The following is a 25,052-nucleotide window of genomic DNA, read 5'->3' on the forward strand; positions in this document are numbered from 1 at the left end:
TGTTAGCTTGCTAATGTGGACTTCTCAACTGGCTTGGCCATCGAGAACGTAACGCAGCATAAAACTTATCCTTGTGATTATACTTGACTGTAGTGGCCACGACGAAAGGAGGGGTCTCCCCTATGTTGGCTTAAATAAAGACGAACTGTTACTATTCGCAGCAGTTGTCTTAAACATAACACATGCGGGGCTGTGGCTGCAGCGCTAACGCAAACAGAATATTACTGGATGGAGATCAGAACATCTTGACAGTACTGGTCACAACTTGGCTTCCGCTCCTAGTGAAACGAAATCCAATGAGATTCAAGCGCCGGCCGGTGTGACCGAGCGGTTCTAGGCGCTTCAGTCTGGAACCACGTGACCGCTACGGTCGCAGGTTCGAATCCTGCCTCGGGCATGGATGTGTGTGGTGTCCTTAGGTTATTTCGGTTAAAGTAGTTCTAAGTTCTAGGGGACTGATGACCATAGATGTTAAGTCCCATAGTTCTCAGAGCCATTTAAACCATTTTTTTGAGATTCATGCAAACGCGGAAGAATATTTGGCGTAACGTTTACATCAGCTTTATTCTTATAATGAACAGAGTATAGAGCACTAGTATCAGATTTACTATAAAGGTGATACACCTACAGTGAGGATTTCCTCGTCGAAATTCCTCTCTCATCATCACAGTATTGTACCTTTTCCAAACAACTAGCACAAACGTATGAAATATTGTATTTCCCGCTTCTGTGTCGATTATATGAAAGAGGGGTAATAAGGTGTTGTAACTGTGATAATTATTACTGTTTTAATCGACTGGCTAATATAGGAAGGGGTAAACGAAATGTGAGTCATCGGAAGGCACACTGTAGGCTACATTCGGGATATCTTCTTTCACAGATGATACGCTGGCTGTTCTGCTAGTGCAACAGTGGTTAGCACTGGAAGCTTTTTTATCACGTTTGGCTGTTGACTGCAAATAAAACTGTTAGTCACAATAAAAAAAAATTATAGCCAACCACCACAGAGCATCCAAACACACGAACTCCCACTGACGAGCCAAAACACTATGGTCATTGCCTTCCGTGACATTGGTTGCCTCCTGATGACGTTGCGGGCACGTGACGCGTTAACAAAAGTATGTCAGCGGAGCAGACACGGCTGAGGGATCACTCTAGCGAAGATGTTGGCAACAAATGGGGAAATTCTTTGAGATTAGCGACTCTGACAAAGTGGAGATTATTATTACGCAGAGCCTGTGAACGAGCATCTCGAAAACGGCGAAGCTGGTCGAATGTTCAGTGGTACTATCGTGAGCATCTATGGAAGGAAATAGGACATTGAAACTACCACTAGGCGCTGAATGGTTGGATGGCCACAACTCTTCACAAAACGTGAGTTTCGGAGGCTTGTCTGCTCTGTGAAGGAGGGTAGATGTTGATCTGTGGCATGAAATATTGTATTTCCCGCTTCTGTGTCGATTATATGAAAGAGGGGTAATAAGGTGTTGTAACTGTGATAATTATTACTGTTTTAATCGACTGGCTAATATAGGAAGGGGTAAACGAAATGTGAGTCATCGGAAGGCACACTGTAGGCTACATTCGGGGTATCTTCTTTCACAGATGATACGCAGGCTGTTCTGCTAGTGCAACACTGGTTAGCACTGGAAGCTTTTTTATCGCGTTTGGCTATTGACTGCAAATAAAACTGTTAGTCACAATAAATTAATGTGTCTCCTTCAAAAAAATGGTTCAAATGGCTCTGAGCACTATGGGACTTAACATCTGTGGTCATCAGTCCCCTAGAACTTAGAACTACTTAAACCTAACTAACCTAAGGACATCACACACATCCATGCCCGAGTCAGGATTCGAACCTGCGACCGTAGCAGTCGCGCGGTTGCGGACTGAGCGCCTAGAACCGCTAGACCACCGCGGCCGGCGTGGCTCCTTCAACCAGAAAATGAAAGGAGCGGTACATTCACTGCCTGATAAAACACTTGAAGCACCCAGGAAACATGGTCGGATGCAATATAAATTCGTACATGCACACACCATCGGCGGATATATAAAATTGCAATTCTCTGTGACAACTAGAAAGGCCTTCGGAGTGCGTTAGTGCTGTTACCAGGCCCGGTAGGGTGTATAAGGAGCGTGAACATCGTCAGGTGTATAGTGAGGACTCTGAAGGACAAGCAGATGCTGCGTACTCGTATGAGACAGCTACCAGTTCCTGGTAGACACTCTTTTCGTGAAATTTCCGACCGACCACGTCTCGCCGCCACAAAAGAGGATCACCCTATTTTGCAGCAAGCACGTCGTAAGCCCTTCACAACTGTGCCTGCTATCTGAGAACTCTGCATCATCTTGGGTCATCTTGCAGCACTGGTCGGAGACTAGAAGCATCGGGACTAGGGAATTACGTAGGCTGCCGTTAACACCACAGCACAAACGGGTGAGTTTGAGTAGTGCCTTGACCGGGAAGCATGGGCTGCTGATGAATGGCGTTCTGCGCTGAATCGCGGTTGGCACTAATCCTACGACCATCGCCGAGTGTGGCGGCGACCTGGTGCGAGGTCCCATTCTTCGAGTGTTCTGGAGAGGCTCGGTGACTTTATGGTGTGGGAAGGCATCGAGTATAACTTCAGCTCACAGATGCTACTGTTTGGACGGCACAACAGTGCAACACGGACAGCCTGCATTCTCATGTATTAAATCTGCTACAACAGTATCGTGGTACCATATTTCAACAGGACAACGCTCGTCCACTCATGGCGTGTGTCTCTAAGAACTGTTTGCGTGATGTGACGATACTCCCGTAGCCAGCAGGCTCCGCAGACCTGTCGTCGATAGAGCGTGTGAGAGACCAGTTTGGATGTCAACTCACTCCCAGTGCCAGTATCCACGATATCGAGTACCAGTTGCAACACTTTTGGACCAGCATGCCTCGGAAGAGAATACTACAGAATTCCCAACCGAATCTGTGCTAGCATTCAAGCTACGAGGGGATGAAAAGTTATTCTGATAAGTGGCAGGTTCTTTATACGTTTGACTCCATTGTGTAATGACGGGCAAACATCACTTACCTCTCTCAACATCTGAAGTCTCATTTCGTTTCCTCCTCCCCTTCTGTATGCTTCACTTTAGTTGTCGAGCAGTGGGTTTGTGTCCGGAGGTGGATATATAAACTAATAGGATTGTGTAATGGTTCAGATCCATTTGGATTATAATAAGTGATGACGGCTGTTAGAGAACCACTTATTATTCATATAAAGTTAATATTCACAAATTAAAATATACATACTCTCCATTTAGCGTACATAACACGCAGGCCAGGCACTTAGGACAGCCGACCTTCCGAGAGTCTATTCACTGCTGTAATAACCCCCTCTGGAGCGAGTGTACCATTAAAGCCGCCACACACGTAACTACATGCTTGACAAGCACTCAAGCGCAGGAGTGCTTGCATAATCGTGATTGAGCGTGTGTAGGATAAATTTGTACAAGCATCAGGTCTGTTGATGCTTGATCGAATTTCGATTATGCAAGCCTGTGCAACCGTTCAAGCGTGTCCATTGTTTATCGTGTGTACCAACAATGGGGATGCTTGTGCAACCATTCTTCAGTGATTTTTATATGATTTAATTTTTATGTGGTCCCGTTAAATTATATTTTGTACAAAGTTTTTGGTGTAGTGTAGGACAAGTCGAAGAATACTACTTGGAGAAAAAGAGAAGAAAAACAGCAATAATGTGAGATAGGTTCCATAGCGTGTCTACTGCGAATATTTAATATGGGAAGAATATTTTCATTTCTTTAGCCACTCTTTACTCCACATGTTACCTTTGCTCTTTTGTTTTTTATTTTTTTCGTAACACAAGCTAAACGGCTTCCAGAGCCAGTGCATCGTCGTCTGAGCTCGATATTTTCTGTTAAACACATTGCATTATTGAACCGTGTGGAGCCGCAAGTAATCTCTGCATTCTTGCGCAAACTTGCACTCGCAGTCATGCAGTAACATGTGCGGCCGTTTTGAGGCGCCATCGGAGGGGTGGCCTGCAGTCCATTGTCCCTCAGATACAAAGAACTCAGAGCGGTAGCGCTCTCCAGTGACTCGATCGAATGTATCGATCAAACACGGTGATTAATATGTAATAATGTGGTCCTGCCTTGAGAAAACACAATTTTGCGCATTTTGGTATCCGAATATGTTTTGGAGAAGTTTCCCCATCTTCAGTGGGTTTTCTTTATTATTTTATTATTATTTATTGGTGTTCAGAAGTCTGCCTTGTATTTTGAGAACAGCTGCAACTATTGCCTTCCCGAAATTCATTTTTTGTAGATCTGCGTTTTCGTGGTTTTGCAGGGTGTTTCACTGGAGCTTCTTAATACGCATTTTTTCCACTGTGTTCTGAACAAATGAACATCGCACAAACAGTGAAACAGTGTTTGTTAGGAAGCTCCACTCAAACACCCTGTATAACCACGAAAATGCGAGATAAAAAGAAAACTATATATTGGAAGGCTATAATTGCAGCTGCGCTGCAAACACCAAAGACTTGTGAACGCCAATATGTAATAATTAGATAATAAAGAAAAACCACTGATGTTGGGCAAACTTCTCCGAAACATTTATGAATAGTAAAATAAGAAAAAATATGTTTGCTCAAGGCAGAACCACATTTCCTTACTGCGTATTATGAAGCAAGCGTGAGCAAGGAAAGATCTTCGATCACACATTGTGTTAAGTTATATATTGGCTCCTGCAGGACAGAAGCTGCACATTTACGTATATAAGTTGTTACATAAAATTATACCTACTTGGTCTTCAGAGCATTTTGATAAAAACTGTTTGAAGAGCATAAAAAAGATGATTCAGGTGCTTCTCGAAATCAGTAGAAATATCTAGCTATTTGTTGCAATGGAGTTAGCTAAATTGCTTTTAGGAAATACTGGAATGGTTCCTGAAACAGGGCCACGATACTTATATATGTGAGGTAAATGTCCGCCTCCAGTGTCCTCTTCACAAACGAGACGTAAAATTTGAGATGCCACTTCAGTTCTCGAATTCATACAGACTGTTACAAGATCGTCACACAAGCGTTTCGTGGTTCTTTATGTTTTCAAAGTGATGGTAATGGGCTGGGCCTTAGAAAGTTTCAGTGGGGTAATAATATCGTTACGGAAATCGGTAAACATGGAGTGTCACATTTGTAGCTAAAATTTTTATTTTTGTAAGAGATTTATCTTTCAGTCAGAGTAGTCAAAGGAAATTATTTATAACATTAAAATAAAATAAATCAGTCATTCAGGATTACTTTTGCGTGTATGGTATTTGGATTTCACCTGAAATCCAGCCAAATATCATACACGCGAAAGTAATCCTGAATAGGCCATACAGCTGTCTTATCAGCTTTCACATCTCAGCCATGTTTATGGATGCATACTGAATTAATATTATATGTACTTGCTCCAATTAATTTCAGATTTTTATGCTTCAGGTAGCATCTTTAACCATTTGTATTGTTTTAGTCTACATTGAAGCGCCAAAGGAACTGGTATAGGGATGCGTATTCAGATAGAGAGATAGGTAAACAGGCAGAATAGAGCGCTGCGGTCGGCAACACTTACATAAGACAACAAGTGTCTGGTGCAGTTGTTAGATCGTTTACTGCTGCTACAATGGCAGATTGTCAAGATTAAAGTGAGTTTGAAAGTGGTATTATAGTCGGCGCACGAGCGATGGGACACAGTATCTCCGAGGTAGCGATGAAGTAGGGATTTTCCCGTACGACCATTTCACGAGTGTACCGTGAATATCAGGAATCCGGTAAAACATCAAATCTCCGACATCGCTGTGGCCGAAAAAAAGATCCTGCAAGAACAGAACCAACGACGACTGAAGAGAACTATTCAGCGTGACAGAAGTGCAACTCTTCCGAAAACTGCTGCATATTTCAGTGCTGGGCCATCAACGAGTGTCAGCGTGCGAACCATTCAACGGAACATCATCGAAATGAGCTTTCAGAGCTGAGGCCCACTTCTGTACTGTTGATGACTGCACGACACAAAGCTTTACGCCTCGCCTGCGCCCGTCAACTCCGATTTTTTGCTGTTGATGGCTGGAAACATGTTGCCTGGTCAGACGAGTCTCGTTTCAAATTGTGTAGAGCGGATGGACGTGTATCGGTATGGACACAACCTCATGAATCCATGAATACTGGATGTCAGCAGGGGATTGTTCAAGCTGGTGGAGGTTCTGGAATAACGTGGTGCGTGTGCGGTTGGAATGATACGGGACCACTGATACGTCTGGACACGACTCTGACAGATGACACGTACTTAAGCATCCTGTCTGATCACCTGCATCCGTTGATGTCCATTGTGCGTTCCGACGGACTTGGGCAATTCCAGCAGGACAATGCGACACCCCACACGTCCAGAATTGCTGCAGAGTAGCTTCAAGAACACTCTTCTGAGTTTAAACACTTCCTTTGGCTCCAAACATGAACATTATTGAGCATATCTGGGATGCCATGCAACGTGCTGTTGAGAAAAGCTCTCCATCCCCTCGTACTCTTACGGATTTATGGGCAACCTTGCAAGATTCATGGTCTCAGTTTCCTCCAGCACTACTTCAGACATTCGTCGAGTCGATGTTTACGTCATTTCTGCGTGTTCGCTGGGGCCTTACACAATGACATACACAGTAAAGGCATATTTTCAAACATTCATGGGCGACGTGCGGCCCGATTTCGTGATCTGTGTTTTATGAGATCAGGCCTGTACCAAGAGACGACGAAGAACGAGACAACCTGAATTGCCATATGTGGATGTGAAACACTATTTTCCTACACTACGGAGGAGATAACAGATACAAACTTCCATGTGAAACCTCAGTCACTTACAAATGTTGTCGAGGAATGCGCCTGGAACATGTTTCTCAGAAGTTGATGTTTCAGAATTGTGACCGATATATATTTTGACCGGACCGATATCCTGATATATATATAAGGTCTGCACCGTATGTCTATCGATATGAATACTGTTTAGTGACTCTGACACTGAAAATAATCATGTAGGTCTTCTTAAGGGTTTGTGCGTTTACTAGCCCGTAAAAAAAGTTTTAGGCTTACAGAGTCTTGTCTAGTAATGATCTAATAAGAATTGGAATATTTTGTGGATGAAGGCAGTTGCGAGGAATGAGGGTTATGCAGCAGCGGCAGAGCGTAGGGGTATGGTGAACTGGTGGCGTTGGGTACCTGTTGCTCCCCGCATTTGCTTCTACTCGAGTCAAGTGCCGTGGCGGCGGTGTAGTGGCCAGCGTGCAGTCGTGTCCTTCCCTGCGCCGCCGCCATATGCTCCTTGCTCAAACTGTTTCACAGTTCTGGAGGTTTTGCTAAGCAGTTCAACTTATCTGAGTAACAAGATTCTACCAGAATTGGCTAAATTTTTAATCCTTACTCGTGTTTATGCAGTTTCGGCTGTTTGGCCATTTTACAACATCGAAACACGTTCCGTAAAGACCCAAGTCTGTGAAACTTGCAAAACATCAAATTTTGAGAAACTATGCCTATTCAGCCGAGTAATCAAGGACCAAAACGTTTGTTCAATAGATAGCCGTGATAGTGACATATCATGGTGTTTATGCTTTAAACCACATTACTGCATAGGCTGAAATTAAACTGCGTTGCATTGCTGAGTAATTTTCGCAAACTTATGTGCCAGCGGAACTTCTTTTAGTTGAAGGCGAAACATCAGTAAGACTAATTAAAGTTACAAATTCAGCCATCTCATCATTTAGAAAATTCACAGTCACTGAGGACCCACAATCAACAAAATCAACTTACTTACTACACGAATAGTTTTTATTTTTATTTTCTCACATTGGTGCCATATTAATGCCATCACACAGTCAGTGAGCACCTCATTACATTAGTTTAACAATTATTTAATACAGTGGACAACAACAACAACAAAATAATAATATATGACTTCATAAACCTTCACGGTGACTAATAAGGAGCAGTGGATGAGGAAGCTGACGACCATGATATATTTCTGCCTCCTTAGTATTAAACATACACAAAGAAGAAATGCAGATGATAAACGGGTATTCATTGCACAAATATATTATACGAGAACTGACATGTGATTACATTTTCACGCAATTTGGGTGCATAGATCCTAAGAAATTAGTACCCAGAACAACCAACTCAAGCCGTAATAACGGCCTTGATGCACCTGGGCATTGAGTCACAGCTTGGATGGCGTGTGCAGGTACAACTGCCCATGCAGCTTCAACACGATATCACAGTTCATCAAGAGTAGTGGCTGGCGTATTGTGGCGAGCCAGTGGCTCGGCCACCATTGACCAGACGTTTTCAGTTGGTGAGAGATCTGGAGAATGTGCTGGCCAGGGCAGCAGTCGAATATTTTCTGTATCCAGAAAGGCCCGTACAGGAACTGCAACATGCGGTCGTGCATTATTCTACTGAAATGTAGGGTTTCGCAGGGATCGAATGAAGGGTAGAGCTACGGGTCGTAACACATTTGAAATGTAACGTCCACTGTTGAAAATGCCCTAAATGCGAACAAGAGGTGACCGAGACGTGTAACCAGTGGCACCCCATACCATCACTCCGGTTGATACGCCAGTATGGCGATGACGAATACACGCTTCCAATGTGCATTCACCGCGATGTTGCCAAACACGGATGCGATCATCATGATGCTGTAAACAGAACCTGGATTCATCCGAGAAAATGACGTTTTGCCATTCGTGCACCCAGGATCGTCGTTGAGTACACCATCGCAGGCGCTCCTGTCTGTGACGCAGCGTCAAGGGTAACCGCAGCCATGATCTCCTAGCTGATAGTCCATGCTGCTGCAAACGTCATCGAACTGTTCGTGCATATGGTTGTCGTCTTGCAAACGTCCCGATCTGTTGACTCAGGGATCGAGACGTGGCTGCACGATCCGTTACAGACATGCGGAGAAGATGCCTGTCATCTAGACTGCTAGTGATACGAGGCCGTTGGGATCCAGCACGGCGTTCCGTATTACCCTCCTGAACCCACCGATTACATATTATGCTAACAGTCATTGGATCTCGACCAACGCGAGCAGCAATGTCTCGATACGATAAACCGCAATCTCGACAGGCTACAATCCAACCTTTATCAAAGTCGGAAACGTGATGCTACGCATTTCTCTTCCTTACACGAGGCATCACAACAACGTTTCACCAGGCAGTGCCGGTCAACTGCTGTTTGTGTATGAGAAATCGGTTGGAAACTTTCCTCATTTCAGCACGTTGTAGGTGTCGCCACCGGCGCCAAGCTTGTGTGAATGCTCTGAAAAGCTAATCATTTGCATATCACAGCATCATCTTCCTTTCGGTTAAATTTCGTACACTGTAGCACGTCATCTTCGTGGTGTAGCAATGTTAATGGCCAGTAGTGTATATTTAAAGTGCAAGTGGACTGCGTTTGTGTTAATTGCTTTGTGTTAATAATGAATTACCCTCAAAAAATTTTAAACCGTAGTGATTTTTGTGTAGGTGGTATCATTCATGAAACCTGGGACTCAACGAGTACAATTCTCGAGTTTCATGTTGCTTTGTTGCTTTGTTAAAAGAAAGGGTGATTAACATAACAGATACTCCTCGTATTTGTGTAGATTTCCACAAGGGTCAAAACTTTCAACAGTAGTAAGTAAACAATTCAAAACATTCCAACATTTTTTTCAGAGTGTTGTCACTTTTTTTTATAGTACAACAGGTATTAGAGTTAGCATTACTTGCCCTAATTTAATTTTAGTTTTTGTTGAATGTCTTAACAGTTCCTGTCGTTAGTGAAGGGAAGTAACACTTGTGTACTGCTCACATCGTACAGACGGAGGTCTCTGCAGCCTTATGCTCGGCATTTTGACCTGTACTTGTGAATATGGTTCACCAGTTCGGTAAAATGAAACATGCTTGCTTGGTTTATTGATTATAGTGGAGCATTTTGATCTTCTTCTTGTTTCGGAAAAAAATCTTCGTCTTTGGAGTCTAGCCACATATATTCCATTTGTAAACTTGACCTTTGGTGAAAATATATTACGTTTTCGGCAGTATCAAGCATGATCTGATAGTATAACATAGTGTGTTTCTTTGCAATACCATTTTGCGTTGCAGTCTCCATATACTCGAACCATGCAGCAGCACTTCACACCATCCTAACAGGTCCACACCTCCCTTGTAGATGCTGTATGCCTTTACTGCACATAGACGGTGAACTTCGCTGTACTTGTTTTTATTTTTTAGCCAGCGAGTGCAGTATTTGTTTGGCTCAACACGAGATCCTGTTGAAGTCAAATAAAACGCCGCTATCGAACCATTTCACAGTTGATAGTTTTCCGTCATTCTTTGCGATCTAATCATGGCTACGACTTGTTTTTCTCATTTTTGCATCTCCGTGAAACAGTATGCCTGTGTGTGGGTCAGCAGTCTTGTGCCAGCGGCAGTAATGTTACTTGCGAGGAGTGCAACAGAAGTAAAATATGTCAATGTAAATTGGTGACTTCTCTGGTAATGAATCACTAAGTTTCAGTTATACTCCGCTTCTGAAAGTAAGCGCAACGCAATACCCAGTCTGTGAGTGGAAAGAAAAGCTCAACTTTGCTGGGATTCGAACCTGGGCCCCTTCGGGACGCAATCCTCTGCGCTGACCACGCAGCTAACCAGGCAAACGAAAGTTTGCTAAAAATTACTAGGAACATAACACAAAATTATTGCCCCTCTTTATATGTTCTTTGAAAAAGGTACCAAATCAGATAGAAATACAGGTTTAATTACCTGAATTAAAAAGGCAATGCCCCTTCCTTTTACTTATTTTTGTGACTGAATGGTGGGTGGTGAGTCATGAAAAAGAACTAGTTCATTCCAGTGAGTGACCAGTTCTGATCCAGTCTCTCAAAAGACCAGTTTTGCTCATCTGTAGTCCCGAGCGGTCATTTTGGAAGCAACAGATGCTTGTGCTACAGGGAATTCAGTCCGTTGGCCAAAGTGGAGGGAGACTTGAATCTCTGACGTAAATCTCCTCAGGTTTATTACGAATCTCTAGCTACTAAGTGGCTTTCCTTTCTGACGTGACATCACACTAAGACCAATACGATATACAACGACAGTGACTGTTTTCATTATTCTGCCCGCACCGCGCCTATACGACGTGTTGTTATTTGTCTGGCCAGCAGAGGTGAAAGAGTACGTAGGAAGTGACAGACGTGGGTGTCGTATGTAGGTGGTCTGACAATCTTAAAAAATGCCGTCAGGCATATAGCTTTTTCAGCTGTAATAGATTTTAATATCTCCTCGATATGCTTCCAAGAATTCTTTTCACAGTCTCATGAGGAAGAAATGATTTATTTTTTACCTTGTGGTATGGGATGCTTACCAAAGAGAATCGTCAGAGGACATGGTGTGGTACAATGAAAGGCGGCCTATTCGCTTCGGTAGCTGCGGGGCAGCTATGTAACCTAAGGATCCCGGGTTCTATTCCCGGCTAGGTCGAAGATCTTTCTCCGTTCGGGGACTGAGTGCTCTGTTGTCCTTACGTTCGTATCGTCATAATTGGCATTCTACAATTGAGATAGCTGTATGGTCGAAAGCCAGTGGATAAAAAGAAAGGGCATCCGTATTTCTATTGTCGCGAAATAGGAGAGGGCGTGTCAGGATGTGATAAGAGAGTTGGTGAGACAATTACTAAAACAAAGGCGTTTTTGACCTTTCTTCTCTGAATGCCAAAATATTTTATTGACTCACGCCTGCACAGGGAGAAACCACATTAGTAATAAAATAAGATAAATCAGATCTGGCACCGAAAGATTTAAGTGTTCATTTATCCCACATGCTATTCGAGAGTGGAACGGCCGTGAAATAGTCTGAGAGTGGTTCTCTGAACCCTATGCTAAACATTTACGAGTGAATTGCAGAGCAATCATGGAGACGTGTATTCTGTATTGAAATGACTTGCTTTGATGATAACGTACCATCCCTTTGTGGACACGGACTATGACATGGGTGACGTAATGGTGGCTCCACTGTTAGGTCCTTTGGACCACGGGCGGTATTCACAGGGCAGCGGAGCTGTCAGCGACACGCGCGCTGCGAGAGGCCCTTGAATTTGCCCCTCCGCGGCTATGCTGTCAGGGTGCGCCACACCAAACCTCTCAACCGTGAGCTTGCGACTAGTGAGTCTCGTTCCGTCCTGGTTTTAAGTTGTTTTACTGTGCTCACAAATCCCAGATGTACAAACTTCAACGAAAGCAAACCGTAATCATGTACATTGAACTACCGTAGATACGGAAGGTGTGATAAATTCTAAGAAGGGGAGGCCAAGACGTTGGTATCATAGATTTACTTCAAACTTTTTACACGTTTTGTAAGCCATTGAAACAACTTAATGTGTAATAAGTAATGAGCACTGCTCTGGCAGTTCCGAGAAAATCGCAACAGAAGTTTTACGCGTCTTGTACCGTTCGTTTTCCTCAGAGCCTTCGGACACGAATAGGTCCATCGTGATGCTGTACACAGAAACTGCTCTCGTTTGAACAGACGGTGTCACTCATGTGCCCAGTGTTACACGCCGGGGCGCCCCTCCTTTCCTCCGTGTCAAGGGAAGCTGCAACAATGTTCGCCTTTCTGACAGTCCCTAGTCCTCCAGACGACGACACACTGCCCTTGGTGCACTTTGACTCGAGTAACGTGATGTGGGCGAGGAATCCTGTACGGGCGAACGAACAGCATCTCTGTCCTCCCATGAGCTAGTTGCGTGTGACCGTTGAGATCCTGTATGGCGTTAGTTATAGCTGACCTGAACCCATAGATTCAATATTTGCCTGACAGCAGTGGTATCTCACCCGGCGTGAGCAGCTGTATCGCAGAACCGTTAAATGTAGTCCTGACAGGCCAACATCTAGTCGCTGTCGAATTTAGACGTGCTGGAAGACGTTTCCTCTTCGCTAAGTTTGTTTGATTAATCGAAAATTGGTGAGATACTTAAATTTGATTTGTATTTAGTGCTGCTGAATTGTTCCGGGTAGTTTCTTAACCGTTTACGTTTTGCAGTTTCTGTTCACTGTTCTTGGATTTTCAGTATGTTTCAGATAATTGCTATCATTTCAGGTATTAGATAAAAATTTAAGTAGACTTGTTATTAGGATGAAGAAATTGTGAAGTACAATATATCCGTGATATCTGTGGCTTCGATGTAATATCCGATATTTTTTGGGTTCCGTACCTTAATCGGTATAATGGAACACTTGTAGGAATGTTAAGATCCATTTTTCAAAGCAACTGAAAGGTGCGTCAAGCTGAAATTTGTGTGACATACCAAGGAACGGTCCCACGGGGGTGTAAATAAATTAATCTGTGCAATCCAAGATACGGCCGTATATACAACATACTTTGATACTCGCAAACTCTTTCATCAAAACCTGTAGATGACTCATATATATACATATCGGGCCAGGCAGAATCATGAAAAAAGAAAAAAATTGGAAACTTGGATCCTATCACCTTGGGCCAGTTTTTGAGAGTAATTAGAGGCAACGTCTGCAGAGGAATAATATATTTCTTTTGTGGTGTAAAAGTGGCGGTCCCAAGTAGGGTGGGTTTTGATTTCTTTTTTTTTTTTAAGGTTAAACATAAAAGTGGAAAAGGGCGTCCTGGAAACAGAGACATTGCAGAATCGAATCTAGGTCGGACCATGGATTTTTCAGTCTTTGTTTTAACCTGTCTTTCACCTGTCAACGATGTTAAGAGCCCCCAGAAATAACATGCAGTTGGGATTCCACGTTAAACTGTAGGTAATCTTTTCCCCGGGTAGGCAATTGGGGTAGGTGTAGACACGGAAGACGCCGAAGTGGCGTCCAACAGTAAGACTTGCAGCAAGCCACTGAGTTACATGAAATTATTATTATTATTATTATTATTTAATACGTAATGAAGTCTGTACCGACACCTCAGAGCGCGAGCCCTAGTCGCAGTTGTCGGGTTTTATAATTCCTAACTGCTCCTCCCTCCGTCCACACTCGTGTCCTCAAGTCTTGCACATTCACTACAACCGTATACGTAAATTTCAAAATGCAAACACCCTTATTCATCGCGCATTCTCGATATATGCACTATTCAATTATATGGACCTTGCAGTTATCTAATTACCATTTGTTTATGTTCAAATGGCGACTGGTTCGTCCGTAACGTCAATTCAGACTGAAGAGTGTAACCTCAAATATTGTATGGTAGAGTGGTTATGGTGTACGCGTACATAGTGTAAATTAGGCGGAATATGAGGAAGCATCCCGCATTCGCCGAGACAGATGAACATTCGCCTTGAAAACCATCCACAGGCTGGCCGACACACCGGACCTCGACACCAATCCGCCGGGCGGATAGGAGATGTTGCAAGCACATCTCGTGTGGTACAGGTTTCGCGAAGGTACTGGCTCAGCAAAACGGCTAAATACGTGCACCAACCCTTAAAATTGCTTAGACTGAAAAGTTTACACCAAGCTGGAAAGCCACGTGGTATTTATGGTCGTTAATCGTAAGAAAATTGAAATTTTGGTACAGGAAACGTGTGTATAAGCGTAATTGTTACAATGATTTACCAGATTGCCTAAGTCAAGCCAACTTACAGGACGTTACTAATTGCTGAGATTTAGTGTGTGTGTGGGGGGCGGGGGGGGGGGGATTACTGTGCAAATTGATGTCAAGTCGTTTGTGCGGGTGCATCCCACCAGAATGGCGATGTGTGGTATTGGTACGACGTCGCTGGCTGCCACGACTAAACACTGCTTAGCACAAGAATGCACAACTACCTGAGCGAAGAGCTGACGATGCCTAGAAACTCCGCCTTGTCGATCACAGCCTGCTAGTAAAAGTGTGCCCTCTCTGCAGTGTTTGGCTTTCACGCTTTCGCCCTGAAAAAAATACTGGTCAGTGCTTTTTTACCGAACCTCTGTTAAACTTATCGCGTAACTTTTTAATGAAAGCGATATAATTTGATTTTTAAACGTAGGTTATAAAGAAGTATCCTCTATTATAGAGTAATTAACTAAGCAGTTACGCCGTTTTGGTTAGTTCGTTCGACGTCCAGAAGATTAGGACAGCACAGGACCTTCTGATTCTTCAGTTAATTTGTGGTCTGTCACTAAGCGAACGTATGCAAGATACGAATTTCAAATGTTGTGTGCAATGAGGATATGTTTCGGCATGGCACATTTATGCGGTTAGCATCAATGGAAGATGTGTTTTTGTCACGTTGATTCATGTTAACCAGAAACGTAAGTTAAATGTCAAATTGAACTGAACCGGACGTTGTGGCCGAGCGGTTCTAGGCGCTTCAGTCCGGAACCGCGCTGGTGCTACGGTTGCAGGTTCGAATCCTGCATCGGGTATGGATGTGTGTCATGTTGGTTGGTTGGTTGGGGAAGGAGACCAGACAGCGTGGTCATCGGTCTCATCGGATTAGGGAAGGATGGGGAAGGAAGTCGGCCGTGCCCTTTCAGAGGAACCATCCCGGCATTTGCCTGGAGTGATTTAGGGAAATCACGGAAAACCTAAATCAGGATGGCCGGACGCGGGATTGAACCGTCGTCCTCCCGAATGCGAGTCCAGTGTGTGTGTCATGTCCTTAGGTTTAAGTAGTTGTATTTCAAGGGGACTGGCGACCTCAGATGTTAAGTCCCGTAGTGCTCAGAGCCATTTGAACCATTTTCAATTTGAACTGAGGAACAGTTAACGAATGCTCATCTCTTGAGAGTTTCGTTGCTTAAGAGGAAGCTGCTTAGCTTCATATGTTTGCTGTACTTATTTACCACAGGAGTTTTCTTCACGTGGTTTGATTAGGTTTTCATGTAAAGAAATAGAAAGCAAACTGAAATTTAGCCGTGAGGTCATTAGATGTTACGTCCCAAACTAAAATAACTGACGAATGGAGAACTAGGATCGGGAGAAGACACATGCTATGAAAAGTAGGTGAGCCGTGAAAATAAAATAATTTATAAACTGCTGAACATAGAAAAAAAATCCTGAAATCTGCTTTTACAGAATTTTGACAGATTATGGGCAAATTTTCCGTACATGATGGTTTTCTTGGAGTGGACATTCCTCTGGCGCGACAAGTCTCTTCCCAGCGGTGTGTCAAGTTTGTGTTAAGAGATTTCACGTGCAGCGACGTAGAGTACTAACAGCAATGGGAGTTAGTAGGCGCGTAAACAAATGTGAAGCATAGACAGTGACACAAATACATTAAGACCTGTCGTAAGGAATGTTTCACTAAGAGACGCTAATGGACGGTCCACTGTAAATGAGGATTTTGCCTCAAATCACATAAGTAGTTTTGAACCTTACATAAATATTTAATACAGGTAATACTCTTCAACATTTAAATCACTTCAACGTGCTTACCCCTGGTAATACACAAAATATAAAAAGCAAGTTTTCAATCTCTTGCCACACATTCTGCGACGCGTCAAAGGCATCTCTGAGGCGTTGTTGCAATATCACAATGTAAGGAACTGTTGTTTTGTACACATAGCCCCAAAGAAAGAAATCTAAGGAAGTAATGTCAGATGATTTCGAGGGCCGTGGAATTGGGTCGCCTCTGCTAATGGGGAAGGTTTTCTGAAGAAAATTGCATACTTCTAGCCCCCAATGAGAGAGAACGCCCTTTTGCTGGGAGATGTAGTGTCTTGCGTATCCTGCAGCTGAGGAACGGAGTATCTCACAAACATACCTAGGTAAACGTACCCATTTGTACTGCTGTCAAGGAAGAAGAATGGGCCAATAACTCGATTACACATTAATCCCCACCACACAGTAACCTGCGGATTGTCCCGAATGTGTTCACGCACGACATGAGGATTTTCTGATACCCAGATCCGGACATTATGGCGGTAAACTGAGCCACAAACATGATACTTAGCCTCATAGAAAAAGCACACACACTTCGAGAAATTACTGTCCTATCCAAACGGTTTAGCATACCCATTGCAAATTATTCCTGTTTTGGTCGATCATCTGGTTGTAACGCCTGAACAAGTTGGACCTCGCACGCATACAGTTTAAGACGTTTGTGATCCAACTTATCCACTGTGCTCTTTGCCACTCGAAGCTCTCGCGAAGCTTGTTTTATCGATTTCTGTGGTGACCTCACAAATGCGGTTTGAACTGCCTGCACCGTCTCCTCCGAAACACCTGATTTGGCGCTGCTTGTACGTTTCTGAACCGACCCAGTTGCTAAAAATATTTCCATCCATGTTCTGATTGACTTGACATCAGGTGCTTTCTTTCCGCCGGCCGCGGTGGTCTCGCGGTTCTAGGCGCGCAGTCCGGAACCTTGCGACTGCTACGGTCGCAGGTTCGAATCCTGCCTCGGGCATGGATGTGTGTGATGTCCTTAGGTTAGTTAGGTTTAAGTAGTTCCAAGTTCTAGGGGACTGATGACCACAGCAGTTGAGTCCCATAGTGCTCAGAGCCATTTGAACCATTTTTTTGCTTTCTTTCCATAATGGGACATAAACTTTCGTTGCACAGTAATCGGTGATTTGGTTTCTGCTAGCTACACAAGACACTGAGTTCTCTTCTGTGGGGAAGCCATTTTTATGACAGCTCACATAGTGCGTCTAGTGGCAAAAGTGTTGAATGAGACACAGCTGTATAGAAACTTCGTGGGTTCCCTCCTAGAAGCGTAAAAAAAAAAAAAAAAAAAAATACTTACCATCGTAAAATAATTAATATTTAATCTCGAAATCACGATAAACATTTATGAACACCCTGTACAATGTGTTTAGACTAATCACATTACTTAAAAATAAGCTGCGGAAACTAGCAGCCATAATGTAGCATCCTTACGGAGACTGGAAAAGGGAAACTGTTATGACCAACTCTTCGACCTCAGTATGTGAGGTAAAGAGTGATGTACGTCATTTCCGAAGTAGTTAGCGGGTGGGTATCTTTGACGACGGAGCGTTAGAATTTAATATGCCGTCAACGACGAACTCATTAGTGATGGATAGTATCGTAGAATAAATAAAACGCAAATATTTGTAAGTATTGCCAAGGAGTTCGTTAGGGCCATTCGTCTCATCAAAAGCTCTATAATAACGTTAATCTTCGTGTGATATCAAATAGGTCCAAGTTGATACCTATAGTGGGGAAGGAATTGGCAAACCGAAGCTGATGGCAATTTTATTCTTTTTCTCCAAGTAATTAAGGTGTTACATTCACTTAAAATTGCTTTTTCATGAGGGCTCTGCTATCTTGGGTGTTTCGTTCCTGTTTTCGTGCCGCGGACGTATCTTTGTTTCGATAGAACGGCTGTATTTTCGTAGAACCCAGCAATAAACGGACGGCCGCTTGCCGCAATTAGCGGAGTGTCCTACGAACAATGGGTGGCGCTCGTTGGAGACGGCGTGACGGCTTCCATTAGGCAAATCATTAGACCGGACCGGCCACCAGAAAGAAACTGGGGAGCCGCAGCTGCGGGCCAGCAAGGGAAATGCGTTCGAGGTTGACAGCGTGGAACAAAAGCGAGATGTTGCTCAGTTGGATATGACAAGTCCTGCGCAGCTTCCTGTAATGTATCACTTCCAGTTTTCTTTGGGTAAGAAAGAAAGCGTTTTATTCATGTATAGTTTTAAACTGAGATAGTTTTTAAAAAATAAGGAAAACTTATATTTATCTGTGTTTGGCTAAACTAAACAGTAAATGAGTGAAACATTAAATGAAAAAAAAATCGTCCACTGTCTTACAACAGTTTATTTTATTTGCTAATTTACATTTCGAATCGCAGCTTCATGTTTAGACTTCATCTGGCTCTCTATGGCTCTTCATTGCTATGTCATTGCGAAGGAAACGGGTATCTCTGCCTCCTAGCCTGTGACGTAAGATTATAGTTTCTGCTTAATGTTGTTTACAGTTATTTTGTTTACACTTGAGTACACTGAGGACGCTGTTACCGGAGATGATATTGCAGTGTAAATAAACTGAAGACGAAATTAGAGCGTCATTTCGTACGATAGGAAGCGACAACGTTCTTAGGTGCCTGTTTCAGTCGCGCTGATATCGCAAACGAGACTTTTACAAAGGCAGCTCAACCGAAGCTGCGAAATTTATGTTGGTTAACTAGATAAGTTGATATGAGGCAGCAGATAGATTGCGCTATTTAATTTTCGATTCAAAAAATCTTAAAGACTCTTTATTTCAGTAGATAATAATGAAGATTCAAAAATAAATTCCCTTGCTGATGATTCAACTAGACCGAAAGTCGTTGGACGCAGAAGCTAAGTAGAAAAAATTACTGTAAAATTCATTATCTTTTTGATCTCAGTGTAATTTTGAAGGGCTGACTTAAATCTTTTGCTTTTATGTAAACTTCCACAAAACTTAAGTTCCCAAAACAAAACAAAAAATTAAAAAAAATGGCTCTGAGCACTGTGCGACTTAACGTCTGAGGTCATCAGTCCCCTAGTACTTAGAACTAATTAAACCTAACCAACCTAAGGACATCACACACATCCATGCCGGAGGCAGGGTTCGAACCTGCGACCGTAGCGATCGCTCCGCTCCAGACTGTAGTGCCTAGAACAGCATGGCCACTCAGGCCGGCTAAGTTCCCAGTATTGTAATGCTGACAGTATAACTCTAAGAAGAAGTAAATGACGAGAACTAGGTCGTCAGAAATAATCGAATTGTCTAAATGTAGCAAAATCATTAGTAGTGAGTGTTGTTATTTTTGTTCTCGTAGCATCATTTTCGTAATACAGACGGTGAATGGTCCCTAGCCAAGTGCTCTGTAATGCACTTTGATGAGTATGGCTCGGATTTTTTTATGTTATATTGTGGGGAAGGGCAACTGAACTCTCGTCTGTAGAGGAGAGAGCAGCAGCTTATTAGTGTCGAAATGAGGGCGACGCAGGTGGCCAGAGAAGGTGTTCGAATTCCAGCCATTGCTCTTTAAACAGAACTACGATGTATCTTTACGTAAGTTTATATAATCCATAATGAGTCAGAGAATTGATGAATGGTGCAGGCTCTGGCAGTTGACTCTGAAGATATTGCGCATGAATAGGAAAAGATGTCTACATCTGTACAGCTATCTGTACTGGTACACTGCTGATGACAAACAGCTGGAGACAGCGTCTGCCCTTAAAATACCTAGGCGTAACTATCCAGAGCGACCTTAAGTGGAACGACCATATAAAATAGATAGTGGGAACAGCAGACACCAGAATCAGATTCATCGGAAGAATCTTAAGGAAATGTAACTCATCCACGAATGAAGTGTCTTATAAGGCGCTTGCTAGCCCGATTCTTGGGTATTGTTCATCTGTCTAGGATCCCTATCAGATAGGACTTATAGAGGAGATAGAGAAGATCTAACGATGAGCGATCGTTTATCTGGCGAGAGAGCGTTACGGAGATGCTAAACAAACTCCACTGGCAGACGTTACAAGAAAGGCGTTGTGCATCACGAAGAGGTTTACTATTGAAATTTAGGGACAGTACTTTTCAGGAAGTGTCGTACAACATATTACAGCCCCCTACATACATCTCGCGTATTGAGAGAAATTAGATGTAATACAGAGGCTTACCGACAATAATTCTTCCCACGCACTATTCGCAAGTGGAACAAGGTTGGAGGGATCAGATAGTGGTACCGAAAGTACACTCCGCCACACACCATTAGGTAGCTTGCGGAGCATGATGTAGATAGTTGCGTATACAGTTTTTAAAGAATACGTATGGGTGAAACAATTTTTCTAGTGGTGTGAAAATCCTGATATGTTAAAACTGACTATGAGAAAGAATGCAAAATTGCACATTTTCTGAACAGAGTACAGCGCAGCAGTTTCTTTCTCGGAGACGGGACTGAAAGATGACCTGTGCGTTGTTGTTAAAACGCCGGCGCGGAATGGCCGCGCGGTTGGGGGGCACCATGTCACGGACTGCGCAGCTCCTCCCGCCGGAGGTTCGAGTCCTCCCTCTGGCATGGGTGTGTGTGTGTGTTCTTAGCATAAGTTAGTTTAAGTAATGTATTAGTCTAGGTACCGATGACTTCGGCAGGTTGCTCCCTTAGGAATACACACACACACACACACACACACACACACACACACACACACACACACATGATGTTAAAACAATTTATGTCCTATTTCTGTCTGAATCTTTATTAGAGTGTCGTATAAAAATTTGAAGCAAACCGGTTAAGAACCCTTCGAGATTTTTGGTAACGACGTTACAAACCACTTGTCCTCTTATATAATAGTATAGATAACACATGAATATAGCTGTCTGAAGCTTAGCATAGATACTCAGAACCGGTCATGACGGACATAAAAAAGAAATTTTATGAAACTATACGATTGTTTGCGCTGTATTATCACCACCACCACCACCATCATCATCATCATCATAGTTAATACTGTCAAAAAACTTCATTAAAAAGAATGACGTGTTACTTCTATTGGTATTTGTTTTTTGCAGAATGTCCTGCGTGAGCTGGAACAGAAGAAGCCCCAGCTCGACGAGCTGGTTCACACGGCAGAAAACCTCAAAGCCGATTCCAACCGTCAACAGCTGCACGGCAAAGGTATGTCGCAATGTGTATTGTGTATGGCGGGAAGGGCTATAGCCACGTTGCTTCCTTCATGTCTTTTTAATAACTTCAAAATCTTCCTATTCTTTCATTTTTCGCAAAGTATCATTCACACATTTTTGAAGTTGGAAATGTTTATTGTCATCCACGTCTTACTTAATGTAGGTACATCAATACAGTAAGTTGATCTTGCTTGTTTCGGACAGTGCTACCATTTTCTCTCACAGATGAACAGGTACAGCATATTTTAAAGCGCAGTACGCTGCAATGTATTTGATATATTTACACCTTCTAATGCAATTTTACATTTTTTAAAGTACTCATAATACTGTATGTCAACATAGCGTTTCTGCTCTACTCTGTCGAAATGTCATTAAGACAAGATCTTCATTTTATTGCTCTTTGTGCGTTGGGACGATACATGCCTACTTAAAAATATTAGAAGACACGGGATATTCTTGACGAAATATAAGCTTTTGAAAGATAGTGGATGGTGCTACATTTGCGGAGCGAGATCGGAACTAATTTCTCTGTGACGTTAAGTACGGTTTAACTGCTGTAGCATCCCGGGTTGCCCTCACGTAAGAAACAGTTAAGCTTTTAGAATTGTTCAGCACTGGAATGTTGGCACGGTATTTAGCTTTATTTTCGTAGTCTATTATCTGTAAGAGTTTTATTATTTTCTCTGCATATGTTTCTCCCCATGATCTAGGGGTATGTCGGCACGGTAGCTCAGCGTGTTCGGTCAGACGGTTAGCTGTCCTCTGTAATAAAAAACTGAGTGAACGGACCAACGATGAACTTCAACAGGTTTCACGAGACTTAGCCCCCCCCCTCCCCCCTGACAAATCTAACGAACATGAAAGAACAAAATGAGATCGGGGGAAAAAAGGGGGATCATCTTTCAGTACTAATCAAAACGACCTTGGTCATGGGTTCGAAACCCACCATTGCTTAAATTTTGAATAAAAAGTGTCAACAATGAATGCCGAAGACATCCGGCATGCGAAGTCACACTCAGTCAGCCAACGGCCTTGTCCAAATGTGCAGAGGAGCGGGCACAGGTTCTCGGCAGTCTGTTGCCTCTTGTGTGGGAAACTGCCACTAAAGGCGGAATAATCGGCAGTGATCAACGGCATGAGGATGCGGAAGGAAATGGAAACCACTGCATTAAAGGCACATGATGTGTACCCACAGGACAGGTGACCTTTAATTGAAAAAGTGTCATGATAATCTCGCCATTGGCAAAAGATTCCGGACAAGTCCAATATTCGGATATCCGAGAGGGGACTGTCAAGGGGGAGGTGACCCTGAGAAGAAAGATCGAACAATCAACGGAAGGATAAAGTTCTACGAGTTGGGGATGAAATTTCAGATGTCTGAAAGTGGTAGGGAAACTAAAAGTTTAAAAATAGAAGTGCCAAGGCTCAGTCTATACATAGTAGGGGTCAGTGAAGTGAAATCGAAAGAAGACTAGGATTTCGGGTCAGCTGAGTATAGGGCGTATCAACAGCAGCAGAAAATCGTATAACGGAAGTGGGATTAGGTATGAATAGGACGGTAGAGCAGAGAACAGTCCACTGACAGCATTGTTCTCGTCACAATCGACAGCAAATTAACACAAACCACGACAGTTCAGGTATACATGCCGACGTCGCATTCCGAAGATGAAGAAAGAGAGAAAATATATGAGGATACTGAACGGGTAATTCGGTACGTAAAGGGAGATGAAACTCTAATTGTCATGGGGGGTTGGAATGTGGTTCTAGGGAAAGGAGAGAAGAAAGAATTGTTAGAGAATATGGGCTTAGTAGTAGGAATGAGAGAGGAGAAAGATTGAGTTCTGCAGTAAATTTTAGCTATTAATAGCGAGTACTCTGTTCAATAATTATAAAAGGAGGAGGTATACTTGGAGAAGGCCAGCAGATACGGGAAGAGTTCAGTTACATAACATCATGGTCAGGCAGAAATTCCAAAATCAGATACTGGATTGTAAGACGTACCAGGGAGCAGATATAGACTCGGATCACAATTTAGTAGTGGTGAAGTTTAGGAGGCTAATTTGGAGGAATCAGTGCGAAAAGAAGTGGGATACGGAAGTATTACGGAAGGAATTTCCGTCGGTTATTGATATTGTGATAAGGAATAACTCAGTGGGCAGTTCAGCTGAAGAAGAATGGACATCTCTATAAAGGGCAATCATGGAAGTTGCAAAGGAAAACGTAGGTACAAAAAAGATAACTGAGAAGAAACCGTGGGTAACAGAAGAAATACGTCAGTTAATCGATGAAAGAAGGAAGTACAAAAATGTTCAGGGAGATTCAGGAACACAGAAGTACAAATCACTTAGAAACGAAAAAATGGGAAGTGCAGGGAAGCTAAGGCGAAATGATTGCATGAAAAATGTGAATAAATCGAAAAAAAAACCATGACTGTCGGAACCGGCCTGAGTGGCCGTGCGGTTCTGGGCGCTGCAGTCTGGAGTCGAGCGACCGCTCCGGTCGCAGGTTCGAATCCTGCCTCGGGCAAGGACGTGTGTGATGTCCTTACGTTAGTTAGGTTTAATTAGTTCTAAGTTCCAGAAGTTAAGTCGCATAGTGCTCAGAGCCATTTGAACCATTTTTTGACTGTCGGAAGGTCTGAGTCAGCATATAGAAAAGTCAAAACCACCTTCGGTGAAATTAGAAGCAAGGGTGGTAACATTAAGAGTGCAGTGGGAATTGCACCATTAAATACAAAGGTTGAGAGCGGATGCGTGGAAGAATACATTGAAAGCCTCTATGAGGGAAGACTTGTCTGATGACGTGATAGAAGGAAAAACGGGAGTCGATGTAGAAGAGATGGGGGTTCCAGTATTTAAAGTAGAATTTAAAAGAGCTTTGGAAGACTTAAAAGTCAAGAAAGACAGAAGGAACGTACAACATTCCATCGGAATTTCTTAAATCATTGGGGGAAGTGGCAACCAAACGACTAATCACGTTGGTGTGTAGAATGTATTGAGTCTGGCAGTATATCATCCGACTTTTGGAAAAACGTCATCTACACAATTCCGAATTCTGCAAGAGTTGACAAGTGTGTGATAATTCTGACACTTTTCAGCTCTTGCAGAATAAGCGGAAAAGAAAACTGAGGATGTGTTAGATAACGATCAGTTTGGCTTTCGAAAAGATAAAGGCACCAAAGAGGCAATATTGACGTGGCGGTTGATAATGGAAGCAGCACTAAAGAAAAATCAAGACATGCTCATAGTATTTGTCGATCTGGAAAAGCATTAGAGAGTGTAAAATGTTCAAGATGTTCTACATTCAGAGAAAAAAAGGGGTAAGTTATAGGGAAATACGGGTAATATACAATATGTACAAGCGCCAAGAGGGAACAATTAGAGTGGAAGACAAAGAGCGAAGTGCTCGGATTAAAAAG

General features: G+C 42.9%; 1 protein-coding gene across 1 annotated transcript in view; it reads left to right on the forward strand.

Moving 5' to 3' along the window:
* The window catches only part of LOC126299170 (dystrophin, isoforms A/C/F/G/H), a 2,370,611-nt gene that overhangs the window by 1,227,087 nt on the left and 1,118,472 nt on the right, over positions 1–25,052 (forward strand). The window contains exon 51 of the mRNA XM_049990931.1: positions 21,521–21,626. Coding sequence (XP_049846888.1) covers positions 21,521–21,626 — 106 coding nt within the window. The remainder of the gene's footprint in view (positions 1–21,520; positions 21,627–25,052) is intronic.

This window comes from Schistocerca gregaria, chromosome X (genome assembly GCF_023897955.1).
Source record: "Schistocerca gregaria isolate iqSchGreg1 chromosome X, iqSchGreg1.2, whole genome shotgun sequence".
NCBI lineage: Eukaryota > Metazoa > Arthropoda > Insecta > Orthoptera > Acrididae > Schistocerca > Schistocerca gregaria.